The sequence below is a fragment of the Apodemus sylvaticus genome, chromosome 14 (genome assembly GCF_947179515.1).
Source record: "Apodemus sylvaticus chromosome 14, mApoSyl1.1, whole genome shotgun sequence".
NCBI lineage: Eukaryota > Metazoa > Chordata > Mammalia > Rodentia > Muridae > Apodemus > Apodemus sylvaticus.
Window position 1 is genome coordinate 42,076,323 of NC_067485.1, and position 13,417 is coordinate 42,089,739.

The 13,417-nt window shown below is 43.3% G+C and overlaps 1 protein-coding gene across 1 annotated transcript; it reads left to right on the plus strand.

Moving 5' to 3' along the window:
- Window positions 1-99: 99 nt before the first annotated feature.
- Window positions 100-12,578, plus strand: Acot13 (acyl-CoA thioesterase 13). Its single transcript, XM_052157274.1, has 3 exons — window positions 100-384; window positions 9,715-9,899; window positions 12,338-12,578. The coding sequence occupies exons 1-3, from the start codon at window positions 304-306 to the stop codon at window positions 12,492-12,494; spliced, it is 423 nt and encodes a 140-aa protein (XP_052013234.1). The 5' UTR covers window positions 100-303; the 3' UTR covers window positions 12,495-12,578.
- The last annotated feature ends 839 nt before the right edge of the window (window positions 12,579-13,417 follow it).

Sequence of the window (13,417 nt, forward strand, 5' to 3'; positions counted from 1 at the left end):
CGGGCGGCGGCGAGCAAGGCGCAGATGCGGGCGGGGGCGGGGGAAGGGGAGGGACGGAGGGGGCGGGGAATGGAAGGGAAAAAAAAAAAAAAGGGACTGAAGGCTGCGCGTGCGCGCTGGGGTGCTAGAGGTTGACAGTAACACTCGATCTTCAAGAACCCGGGTGACCTGAGCGCGCGACCCTTTCTCCGGAGCGCCACACGACACCTGCCGGGCCCTCAGACGTGACCTTCCTTGTACTTTCACAGTCGTCTCTTCCAGAGTTCATTCTCGCAGAGCCCAGCCTCTTGCTTTGTGTCCACGATGAGCAGCATGACCCAGAATCTCCGGGAAATAATGAAGGTTATGTTCAAAGTTCCCGGCTTTGATAGAGTTTTGGAAAAGGTATTGTAGGCGAAGCCTCTGGTGAAGGGAGCGAACCTAAGAAAACACCTTAGCGGCCTCTCAATCGCAGGGGAAGGGCGTGGATTCCTATCGAAACGTAAATAGGCATGTTTAGATTTTTAACCAGCCAACTATAGGAAGGCGCCGAGAAAAAAGTCTATGTACCATTTAAGGGACACTGGAATCTGCAGGACTAATGTATAGGAATTGTTTCTCGTGGGGTATAAGAGCTAAGAACAGGTACAGAAGTGAATAAGGGGACAACCTGGACCTGTGTTGTGTTTCTTGGTTTTGAGACTAGGTCTTTGTAACTAGGTCTATGTAACGATGTAACATGTAACCTATGTAACATATGTCTATGCTGATTGGCTGAGAACTCATGTAGCCCAGGCTGGCCTGGAGTTAACCAGGACCAGTACCCTGCCATTCCACATGAACTAACATAGACTACTACTATTTTCCAGACTTTATTGAAAGTCATTGCATTTTATAGGAAGCATCAGTAGCAGAAGTCCAGTGCATGGTATTGTCAGAGTAGAAAGACTCTTAACCTGAAAACTTGCAGACTTTTTTTTATAAATGTTTTAATGCACACATGTCTATTTTTCTGATTAAGAAAAATACTTGGAAATTTAAAAAGAATTTGGCATGAAATGTAAGTATTGGTCAACTACAGGCGTTTGAAATCTTTCTCCTGAACACCCATCTCTTAGATTTTTTTTAACTGTGTTCATAAAGTGTCAAAAATAGGAAACAACCCTTAGGTAAATGTATTTAAGGTAAATGTATTTAATGTTTTCCAATAGGAAATATTTAAAAACTAAGGACATCATTTGACAGTGACTTTTGGAAAGATAATATTACCTAAAAAGAATTTTCTTGATCTAAGAGAAAATTTAACTCTTTACAAAAAAAAAAAAATCTTTTGAGAATTGGGATGTAGTTAGTAACAAGCTTGCAGGAGGGAGCCCTTCAGGAGGGAGCCCTTCGTTGGTGACGTCCCATAGCCACTTCTCCCTAAGCAAGAGGGAGCCCTTGTGGGTGTTATAATATTTCTTAATATATTTATTTGGTTTTTTTTCTTTTTTTCTATTTAAACAGGGCCTCTCTATGTAACCCTAGCTGTCCCAGAACTTGATATGTAGTCCAGGTTGGCCTAGAACTCACAGAGGATTCATCAGCCTCTGCCACTTGAGTACTGGGATGAATGGTATGTGCCACCACGTCTGACTGTTTTGTGTGAGATAATTTTGATGTTGGTTTGATTGCTTTTGAGTAACTAGTTAAAATGCTCATACCTAAGTCCAGCTTGGTGGGACCTGCCTGTAATTCCTACGTAAGGGAGGCTGACTCAGGCCAGTTACATAAACAAATCCCTCAAAAAAAAAAATGAGTTTTTTAAACATTTAATCTTTGAAAATCAGCATAAATTTCACATTTCTAGTATGACTAGCCACACAACTTTAGTATTTGTAGTTAGCAGCTAGTGGCTATTAAGCCACACACGGTTGATAATACAACAATAGTCATTGTGTGATTGATAGCTTGACTCACAACAGATAAGCACATGTTTTATGTGGGATGAGAAGCTAAGACTAAAGTATGTATATATATATATATATATATATATATATATATATATATATACACACATATGTATGTATATATATACATATATTTATTTTTTAAAGATTTATTTATTTATTATATGTGAGTACACTGTAACTGTCTTCAGACACACCAGAAGAGAACATCTGATCTGATTACAGATGGTTATGAGCCACTGTGTGGTTTCTGGGATTTGAACTCAGGACCTCTGGAAGAGCAGTCAGTGCTCTTAACCGCTGAGCCATCTCTCCAGCCCTATATTCCTATAAATTACTAATGCTGCCCAGCCCCTTGGAAGCCCAGCCCCTGCCCTTCTGTACTCTCCCTGCCTCCTGGATTTTGGCTGGCACAGGGACACCCTTCCTCTTCTCACTGCAGCCTGTCTGAGTGGCCGATTTCTGTAAAGCTATGATTACAATGGCTTCTGTGTTCCTTCCTGCTTCACATACATCCAAGCCATCTGGGAACAGATCACAGCAGTGAGAAGACAAGCAGCCAGGCAAGGAGGAAGCACTTAAATCCAGGCCCCCGGGAAAGTGTCCTGATTACAGATGGTTGTGAGCCACCTTGTGGTTGCTGGGATTTGAACTCAGGACCTCCGGAAGAACAGTCAGTGCACTTAACCGCTGAGCCATCTCTCCAGCCCCTAAAGGATATATCTTTGTATAGTGGCTTATATATGTTTATGTGTGGGTTTTGCAGTTTCCTTTGTTTTATTTTTGAGACAGGATCCTGGCTGGCCTGGAACTTGTACTGATCTTCCATGCCTCTGTCTCCTGAGTGCTGCTGTTATTCATGTGGTGTATACTGTCACCAGTGATTCATAAAAGATTATTATACTTGCTAATTTTGCACGGACTTCAACATCCTGGTCAAGTCTTGATTTCATAAGACAAAACAAAGCAACTCTTCACTTTCAAATTCTTTGTCCTCATGTGGCTCAGCTGGTAGAATGTTTACCTGGCACGTACAAACCCTATGTTACATCTCTAGCATGAGAGAAAAGAAGATGTGATAGCACACACCTGTAATCCCAGCAACATTCAGGGAAGTAGAGGCAGAAAGGTCAGAAGGTCAAAATTGTCCTCAACTTCATACCTAGTTCAAGGCTAACCTGAATTATATAAGAGACCTTGTCTCAAAAAAAGAAATATAAAAGAAATGATGTCTCCGTGATACATGTTTTCCTGCTGAGTAACTTCCCCTAGGGAGAAATGAGCAAACATGTCTGCCCCGGGTAGGGGGCCAACGGTAGATAGGCTTGCTAACACTGTGAGCTGGCACACTCAGAGGCAGCTGGATCACTGAAAAGCCCACCCCTCCATGAGAGGGAACTCAGTATTGCCTCATCTTGGAAGTGCCCTACTTGCAGAGGCAGGCCTAGCAGGAAAATATGTCTTCCCACCGTTCTTGCAAGTTTTTTTTACTTCCAAAAGGGAATCTTTCCCATTTTCCAAATTGTCTAATTCTTGGGCAGCTTTGGAAATCCAGTCACAAGGACACACAATTTGCACACCATGTTAGCAGGACTCAAACACACTACCGCATCTTGGTGAATGAACCTGAGCTTTACAATGCATTTACAAAGCTTGCAAAAGAGCTTCCGGCCAGCTGCAGGACAGAACTCCCAGGCCTTGCCTTCCTTTTAGAAAGATTTTATTACATTTTGTAGATATAGTGTACTTTATTCAAATACCCTCTTTCTAGCAACATCTGAGTATGAAGACTACTGGAAGACACTTAAGTGCTTATAACTTTTGAGGTTCTACAAGGAAGCAGGAGATCTCCAAAGGGCCAGCAGTGCCTTCCTGGGTTCCTGCCAGAGGCTCAGGTATTTTCACCAGCCTTCACTTGCTGCCTCCTTTGGAGACCTATCCAAGGACACATTTACTCATAGATTCTAGTTGGCCTTTTCAATTCTAGAATTGAGCACTACTTCATTATATAAAGCAGCACGTTTTCCGAAACTATTTTTTTGTGCGTTGATTATTCTTTGAGAGCTTCAAACGGAGTGTATTTTAATCCTGCTCACTCCCTAGCTCTCCTCCAGGATCTCTCTCCCTGATCCACTCCCTGATGCCTCTCAGTGTGATGTCACCTTTTTGTTTTTTTATTTTATTTTGTTTTGGATCGGTTTTATTAATTCGGGGGTTTTCTGTGTAACAGCCCTGGAACTCACTCTGTAGATCAGGCTGGCCATAAACTCACAGAGATCTCCCTGCCCCTGCTTCCTGGGTATTAGGATCAAAGGCTTTTTACTACTGGGCCTGGCTGTCTTTCTGGTATTTTTTGAAACTTCAGTATTGGCTGACCTGGAGCTCCCTGAGTAGACTAGGCTATAGTCTGACACTGACCCCAGAGATCCTTCTGTCTGTCTCCCAAGTGCTGAAATTAAAGGCATGTGGCACCATAGCTTTTTTTTTTTTTTTAAGATAACCCATTGAGTCCAGTGTGTGCTGTTCATATCCTCATGAGTATGGGGCCATCAGCTGGAGTGTCACTGAGGAAGGGGGTACCCTAGGGAGTACCCTCTCCCTCAGAAGTAGTCACCTCTTAGTATGTCTTCAGCTGGGGTGGAGAGTCATGAGCCTCTTTCCTCCATGCTGCAATGCCTACTGACTTGATTCTGTGAAGGCCTTATTCTGGTACCCACCGCTGCTGAGTTCACAAGTACATTGACACTGTCTTGTGGGGAAGACACTTGAACTTTAGAGACTTTTTTTTTTTGTAACCACAGTTTTAATGGAATAAGAGACAGAGATGTTCCAGCAACTAATGAGTAGAGACTGGAGTTGGTAATCAGTAACCTACCATGCACACTTTGTCCCCCAGTGCCGCTATCATGAATGAAGAATTACCCAATCCACATGGCATCAGGACTGAGGTGGAGGAATTAGGCTGCTCTGTTAATTAAATACTTTGCTTTGAGTCCAAACTGGTTAAATTGCTAACCTATCTTTTCTAAACATATGCTGTGTCCTTATACCCTGAACTTAAGAGTTCTTTGTTCACCTTGAGACATCTCATATGTTGGCTCATGAGAGAATGTAGCTTTCCCCTAAATCTCTGGTTAATGATTGTTATCTAAGGACTCGGGGCTGTTACACAGTGGTAAAGTGCACACATGAGGTCCTGGGTTCAGTTCCACTACCAACAAATAACTGATTCCTTATATGATCTTTTGTTCACTGCTATGTCACCCCTGGACCATCTTAAGATTTTATGAACGTAGGTTGACTCTCTGGTTATTTAAATGTGACGCTAGAGACTTTTAAGGCAAGGAATACTTTACTTAGGTTTCCAAAGTTTTTATTTTGCAAGGATTTGTGTGTGTCTGTGTATGAATATATACTTGTGAGTGCAGGTCCCCATGGAGGCTACAAAAGGTATTGGATTTCCCTGGCCTGGAGCCACAGACAATTGTGAGCCATCTGACATGGGTATTGGGAACTGAACTCTTGACTTCTGGAAGAACAATACACATTCTTAACAGCTGGGCCATCTCTCCAGCCCTGTACTTGCAGGTTTTGATGCATCCTGGGTTTGAACTCGATTGCTCTATAGCTGAGGATGACCTTGAACTCTTTTTCTTTCTTTCTTTTTTTTTTCTTTTCTTTTTGGGGGGGGGGGAGATTTGTTGTTTTAGAGACAGGGTTTCTCTGTATAGCTTTGGCTATCCTGGAACTCACTCTGTAGACCAGGCTGGCCTTGGACTCAGAAATCCGCCTGCCTCTGCCTCCCACAGGGCTGGGATTACAGGCGTGCGCCACCACTGCCCGGCAGCCTTGAACTCTTGATCAGCCTGCCTCCACCTCCAAATGCCAGGAATTCCAGTGCCTAGCTTCTTTGAAGCCAGTGGATCAAGCACTGATGTTATTAGGCACATCACTGGGAAAGCAAATGAAGAAAGAGACCTGTGCTTGTCACCCAGACAAGGCTATCTGTAATAGCATTTGAGGTTAGAGGGGGAAGGGTCAGAAATGGTGTAATAGTGTGAGTCCTATATAGTTAACCCATATGAGTATATAAGGTTCTGGTAAGAGACGTCATTCAACCCCTAGCATCTTGGGAATGGGACGGACTTGGGCTCCAAGCAGAGGCAGGAAGTCTGTTAGAAGCCCAGCCAGCCCAGCCTGGGTTATATAGTGAAAGCCTGTCTCTAAATCCACAAACAAGCAAACATACTGCAAGCCGATGACTTAAAGTGAGCACAGATAAATTCTGTAGTAGAGAATCTGTCACTTGCTTTGCTTTTGTCATCTTAGCCAAAGCAACACTCCAGACTCAAAGAGAACCTGCTTGTTTGTTTGTTTGTTTGTTTGTTTCTCAAGACACTTTCTCTATGTAGCCCTGACTCTCCTGGAACTCACTGGGGAGACCAGGCTAGCCTGGAACCCACAGCGATCCTATCTGCCTGCCTCTGCCTCCGAAGTGCTGGAATTAAAGATGAAAGGGAACTTCTAAGGACTAAACATTTAAAGAGCTAGTATGTGTTAGAAAGACAAAACTGACCTGCAGTTATCCTTTGTGTCCACTGCAATCTGGCATATGCATACAAACACATGAGTAAAGACATAAAGTAAACACAAAGTTCTTTACCCTGTTAAAGAACAAACCTCCAGGAACTTTTGGTGTCCACATGTCTCTCATGTTCCTTGAACTATCTGGCTTTTTCCTGTCTTTGCTAACTGACCTTTATAAGAATTTAAGGTATCATTTTCCTGTAAGCCTTTCCTGATCCCTCATAAGAACACGGCGTTGAAAGTGAGGTACATACATTAAAACAGGAAATAAAGGCTTCCTTTATTTTAAAAGTATCTACTTCAAGAAATCAGTATCAGACTAGTCATGGTGGCACACACCTACAATCTCAGCAGTCAGGAGGCTTAAGAAGGTGATCTTGAGTCTGAAGGCAGCTTGAGGAGGCCACAATGAGACCTCCTCTAAAAGGACAAAGGGAGGAAGCAGGGAGGCCAGCCTCGTTCATGCTGTCTGCAGTAGCTTCCCACGGCTGCTTCGCATGCCTGAGCCCTGCTGAGGCAGGTGTTAAATCTCACTCACGTGGCAGGGGCTGGTGGCACATCTGGAAGGTTGACCAGAGGATCAGGAGCTCAAGGTGGACCTCGGCACTGACTACTCAAGACTTAATCTCGAAACAAAAATGAAACTCATTCCTTTTGCCCTGCCAATTCTTGACTAAAAGACTCATGTTGGGTGCAGCTCACTGATAGAATACATAACAAGGCCCTGGGCTATATTCTGGGCCTCCCTGCTATGTGGTATTGGTTTGTGAAGACATCCTGTGGCTAGACCCTTTATTGTAATATAAACAAGTAAACCTGACTTTTTCCCTTTTTATTTACCTGTTGTATAAAACACAGCATTGTTTGAGGTGACTTGTACCATTTCAGTTTTTTCCCCTTCATGGTCTTTGTAGAATCAAGCACATATAGAAGCTACAAAGCCTCTGATTTTAAGTCAGTGATTGGAATTGAGGAATAGTAGAGTGTGCTTATAATCCCAACACAGGGTGGAGGCTGGGGTGTGTGGGGAAGGGTTTCTCAGAGATAGAGTCAGCCTGGATTGTAGGAGACCCTGTCTCAAACATTAAAATATTGATGATAGGAGGTGTTTGTATATGCTCAGCCCAGGAAGTAGCACTATTAGGAGGTGTGGCCTTGTTAGAGTAGGTGTGTCATTGTGAGCATTGGCTTGAGACCTTCATCCTAGTTGCCTGGAAGTTAATATTCCGCTAGCAGCCCTCAGATAACAATGTAGCTCTGCCTGCACCATGTCTGCCTGGATGCTGCCATGCTCCCACCTTGATGATAATGGATTCAACCTCTGAACCTGTAAGCCAGTCCCAATTAAATGTTGTTCTTTGTAAGACTTACCAAGGTCATGATGTCTGTTCACAGTAGAAAAACCCTAAGACAGGAGGTACGTAAAAGTGACAGGCCTTGAGCAATGTCTCAGTTCTATCACATATGAGGTGACCCTGAAATTAACTACTGAGTATATCAGCAAAATAAAAGTGATCTGCATAGCATTTAATAATTATACGTCATATAGTCTACATGTTTGTTAAGTCACATGTAAGTTATTGGGGGGGGGGGCTAGAGGGATGGCTTAGCTGTTAAGAACACTTGTCACTCTTGCAAAGGATCTGGGTTCAGTTCCCATCCTCACATAGTGGCTCACAACCATCCATAACCCAGTTACAGGGATTTTCTAAGTGGGCACCAGGCATATTCATGATATGTACACACACACACACACACACACACACAAAGATATTCAGTTACAAAAATAGTAAATTTAAATATTTCAAAATAGTTTAGGAGATTCTGGTATATACAACCCTCTAAAAAATTTTTTAATATTTATTTTTATTTTTTGTGTTTATTTTCTTGTGGAGGTGCCTGTGGAGACCAGAAGAATCTGCTAGAACTGGAGTTGCAGGTGGTTGTGAGCTGCTGTTTGGGTGCTAGGAATGAAACTTGGATCCTCTGCAAGAGTATTAAGTGTTCCTAACTGCTGGGCCACCTCTCAGCCCATTGATCTGAACTCTGAGGAGTTCAAAAAGAAAAGAAAAAGAAATAACATTGTTGGTTGGTTGGTTGGTTGGTTGTGTCCCTGGCATACAGACTCCAGCTGCGTGCTAGGCAGTGAGGAGTAGCAAAAAGAAAAGAAAAGAAAAGAAAAGAAAAAGAAATAACATTGTTGGTTGGTTGGTTGGTTGGTTGTGTCCCTGGCATACAGACTCCAGCTGCGTGCTAGGCCTGGAACCCAGAATCAAAGCCCAGCTTTCAGAAGGCAGGAATCTGAGCATCTACACTCCTGTCACAGCTTACTCTGAATGCTGGAGTCCGTTGGAAGTTGAGCTAGAAAATAAGCTGTTCTAATCAAAAAAGAATAAGTAAATAAAATAAAAGTGTAGCTGGGCGTGGTGGCGCACACCTGTAATCCCAGCACTTGGGAGGCAGAGGCAGGCGGATTTCTGAGTTCGAGGCCAGCCTGGTCTACAGAGTGAGTTCCAGGACAGCCATGACTACACAGAGAAACCCTGTCTTGAAAAACCCAAACAAAACAAAACAAAAATTAAAAAAAATTGATTTATACAAATATTAATTTCTACCATTAACTGGTAAGTGAAGTGGTTTTCTTTGCCCACCTTTTTAGGCAGATTATGTTTCTACAAATAACTTTTTAAAGACAATATCTCAAAGCTGGGCACACTTGCAGGCAAAATACACACACACACACACACACACACACACTTAGTTAAAGACAAAAGGCTAGAGAGAGAGCTCTGTGGTTCAAACCACACACCACTCTTGCTGAAGCCCTGAAGCCCTGATTTGGTTCCTGGCTCCCGGGGTAGGTAGCTGGCTGACAACTGTTGGTAACTCTGTCTCTGGGCTCTCGTACACCCTGTTCTGGCCTCAAAACCTACATGCCATGTGTGCACACTTATAGACCCGCACACAGAAGCATGATTTTAACTAAAATATATATTTTAAAGAGCTCGTTGTTGTAGGCTCCGTACCTACCTTGACTCAGCAAGCCCTCCTCATGCTAGAATCACAGGTGTGTGCCTTTGAACCAAGCCCCCAAGCTTCCAGCTTCAAGATCGTTCTTGCTGTGCTGTTTGCATCTGAGCCATTCTAATACACAGAATTAATGTTCTTTTTTTCTTTTCTTTTCACATTTAATACTTAGGTGACACTTGTCTCCGCTGCTCCTGAAAAACTTATCTGTGAGATGGAGGTGGAAGAGCAGCATGCTAACAAGTATGGTACACTCCACGGAGGACTGACAGCAACCCTAGTGGACAACATATCGACCTTGGCTCTGATGTGCACAGAAAGAGGGGTACCCGGAGTCAGCGTTGACATGAACATAACGTATGTATCCAGAGGCCATCCCAGATGGTTTCTAAAAAAAAACACCCGATATTCATTTCAAATAACTCATACTGTATTGTTTAGGGGATGACAAAAATCTGTACATTTTGGGGACAGGTGTCCCTTTTTGTCAACTACTTTCAATCCACAGTTGTTTAAACTCACGATTTATAACTTTGATAGAATCCTTTAAAGTATCACTTGTGAGCACATTCCTTTGATCCCAGCAGAAACAGACAAATCTCTGGGTTCAAGGACAGCCTTGTCTACAAAGTGAGTTCCAGGATAGCCAAAGCTACACAGAGAAATCCTGTCTCCAGAAACAAAACCAAAAAAAGCTATCGCTTGAGTCAGGTGTGGTCAGACAGACCTTTAGTCCTAGCACTTGGGAGGCAGAGGCAGATGGACCTCTGAGTTCCATCCAGGCTGATTGGTTTTAAACAAAACGACAATACCAAAAACAAAAGTATAGCTAATTAGCAAGATGTAGTGCTATAATCCCAACACGTGGTAGAGACAGGATCAGAGAAGTTCAAAGCCAGCCTCTGCTCTATGAAACCCTGTGTTCCCCACACCTATCCTCCACATCCCCCAAGAAAAGTGAATGACATTTGGAGGAAAGTCATTGGCCATTTCCATATATTACCAAAATCTTGCAACAAGGTGAGCACAGGCACCAGGAAGGGATCCTGAATCTCTCTGGTGACTACTATTTAAATGACGCAGTAGTCTGTGCTCTAGACCTCAGCCTGTCACTGTTAGAAAACGTCTGTGGAGGTCACTATTGGAAAATTTGAGTTCTAAAGCTAGGCATGGTGGCTCATATCCACTTGGGATCCCAGCACTTGGGAGATTGAAGCAAGAGAATCTTCAGTTTAAGGTTAGCCTAGGCTACAAAGCAAAACCCTGTCTCAAAAAACAACAACAACAAAAATGTAGCACCTTATCAGTTTCTCTTAAACCTGGAAATAAACTGAGAGTTCAGTAAACAAATCACAGGACAAAATGTAGAAGGCAAGCTGGACAGAAGAGAGCCTGCGCTGAGCCACATTCAGGGGGCCTTAATTTACCTTGTGTGGTAAAGCCCAATTGGTGATATTTTTACATGAGGACTCTTAAATGGGTGGAAGTGGTGGAGGGATATCTCAGTGGTTAAGAGCTTAACGGTTCTCACGGAAGACCTGAATTTGGTTCCCAATACCCACATCAAGCAGACTGCCAGTAACTCCAGTCCAGAGAGACCTGATACCTCTGGCCTCCTTGGACACTCATAAGCACATATCCACACGGGGTACATGTATAATTAAAATAAGACAGGGCTGGAGAGACAGGTTGGTGGATAAGCATCATAAACAGCTTGTGGGAGAGCTGACTGAGTGGGTGAACGCACTTGTTGCCAAACCTGATGGCATGAGGTTGAGCCCTGGAACTCACATGGAAGGAGAAAAATGGCATCAAGTTTTCTGCTGGCCCATAAATGCAAATGTAATAATTAAAAACCCTACAATTGCTTGTGAAGTGGATCTTTTTTTTTAAAAGATGTATTTGTTTATTTAGTATATGTAAGTACACTATAACTGACTTCAGACACCCAGAAGAGGGCATCAGATCTCATTACAGATGGTTGTGAACCACCATGTGGTTGCTGGGATTTGAACTCAGGACCTTCATAAGAGCAGTCAGTGCTCTTAACCGCTGAGCCATCTCTCCAACTCCATGTGAAGTAAATCTTGACCTGCATGTTTTATATAAGGGACCTGAGAGTTTATTGGCTTAGTGTAGACAGATGTATCTACACCATCCTCATGAATACAGGACAGCTGTATATGCAGTTTATTCTTGATGGCTAAAAACTTCATATTCACTTCACCTTGTAGTTTCTTTTATGTGTATGTATCAGAGTACATGTGTATATACCACAAACATACAGGAACCAGAGATTGGAAGAGTCATCAGATCCCCTGGAATTGGAGTTACAGAGGGTTGTGATCTGCCATTGTGAGTGCTGGGAATTGAACATGGGTCTTCTAGAGCAGCCAGTCCTCTTAACTGCTGGGCCATCTCTCCAGTCCACTCCTTGTAGTTCTACTGTCATTTTGGTGTTGAATAAAGTATGCTGATGAGTTGTAGACACCCGGATGCTGAGGAAGCTAAGCGGATTAAGTGAAAGCTAGAGGTAAGAAATAGGAAATAGAAAGGCGTGCGCCACCACGGTCCAGCTAGGAAACTCTTTTTTTTAAAAGGCACGGAAATCTCATTTTTATGTGAAAAGAAACATGGATAAGTGAAGGATGGATCAGGTAGAGCCTCAGGCAGCCCAGCCTGAGGCCCAATAATTTGGTACCAAAATTATTCGTAGGTTGTTAACACAGGAAAGCTGGTTGGATCTTTTAACAGTTCCTTACCACTAAACTATATTTAAACCTGTTTTCTTTAAGGTACATGTCGCCTGCTAAGATAGGAGAAGTGGTAGTGATCACAGCACATATTCTGAAGCAGGGAAAGACGCTTGCATTTGCTTCCGTGGACCTGACCAACAAAACCACAGGGAAATTAATAGCGCAAGGCAGACACACAAAACACCTGGGGAACTGAGAACAGCAGGACTACCCGAAGAAGCCCAACAAAGCTGGGTATGGTCTGTGAGCAGCTTTCTGAAATAAATGATCAGAACCGGAAGTGGCTAAGGAAGTATTTTCTTTGGTGGTGGTGGTGGTGGGGGAGCAAGAGAAACCTAAGAAACCAAAATGCAACTAATATGAAAGTTGGGGAGGGGGTTTTATTTCTTCCTAAACAGCGAGTCTGACTGTCCTAGAATTATGTAGACCAGGCTGGCCTGGAACTGCCTTCCTCTGTCTCTTGAGTGCTGGGACTAAAGGTGTGCACCACAACACATAGGCGGGTGTATCATTTTCTTTTGAAGCATCTTGTTTAGGTGAGGTGCGTGATGATTGGATGGAGTTCTTTGTTCAAAGTTTTGAGTTGTGGTATTTGAGTCTGGCTTTGTAGCACCAGGATGGTTTTGAGCTCAGTCTTCTGCCTCAGCCTCCTGAGTGCTGGGATTATAGGTAGAAACCACCTTTGTGCCTGGCTAGTTTGCTTCGGGTTCTGTAGGTTTGGGTTTTTTTTTTTAACTTCTTATTCAAGTTCCACATCATACACCCCAGTCCTTTTCCCTATCCCCTCTTCACCCTGCAGCCTCCCACCCAAAATAAAACATACACACAAACCAACAAAGCATAGAAAACATCTCGTGGAAGCTGTTGTATGTCACAGTATGTCCCACAATGCATTCCTGTCCACACATCACTTGCAAATGTTCGTTGCAGTGAGTCATTGATCTGGTCTGAGATCTCAGGCTTCTGTGACATCAGTCTTAGATCCTCATCCGGACTCCCCCATATATCCTGTCGTTGCTGTGTCATGGGGATCCTGCAGCTTTGGGTCCACAAGACTGGCCCTTTCACACCTCCCAACCATTCGAAGACCATAGAAATTTGGGGGTGGGTCAATTCAGA

Coding starts and splice junctions, on each gene's coding strand:
- Acot13 (XM_052157274.1), top strand. CDS start 304: ATGAGCAGCATGACCCAGAATCTCCGGGAAATAATGAAGGTTATGTTC. Junction 385..9,714: donor TTGATAGAGTTTTGGAAAAG/GTATTGTAGGCG, acceptor TTTAATACTTAG/GTGACACTTGTCTCCGCTGC. Junction 9,900..12,337: donor AGCGTTGACATGAACATAAC/GTATGTATCCAG, acceptor GTTTTCTTTAAG/GTACATGTCGCCTGCTAAGA.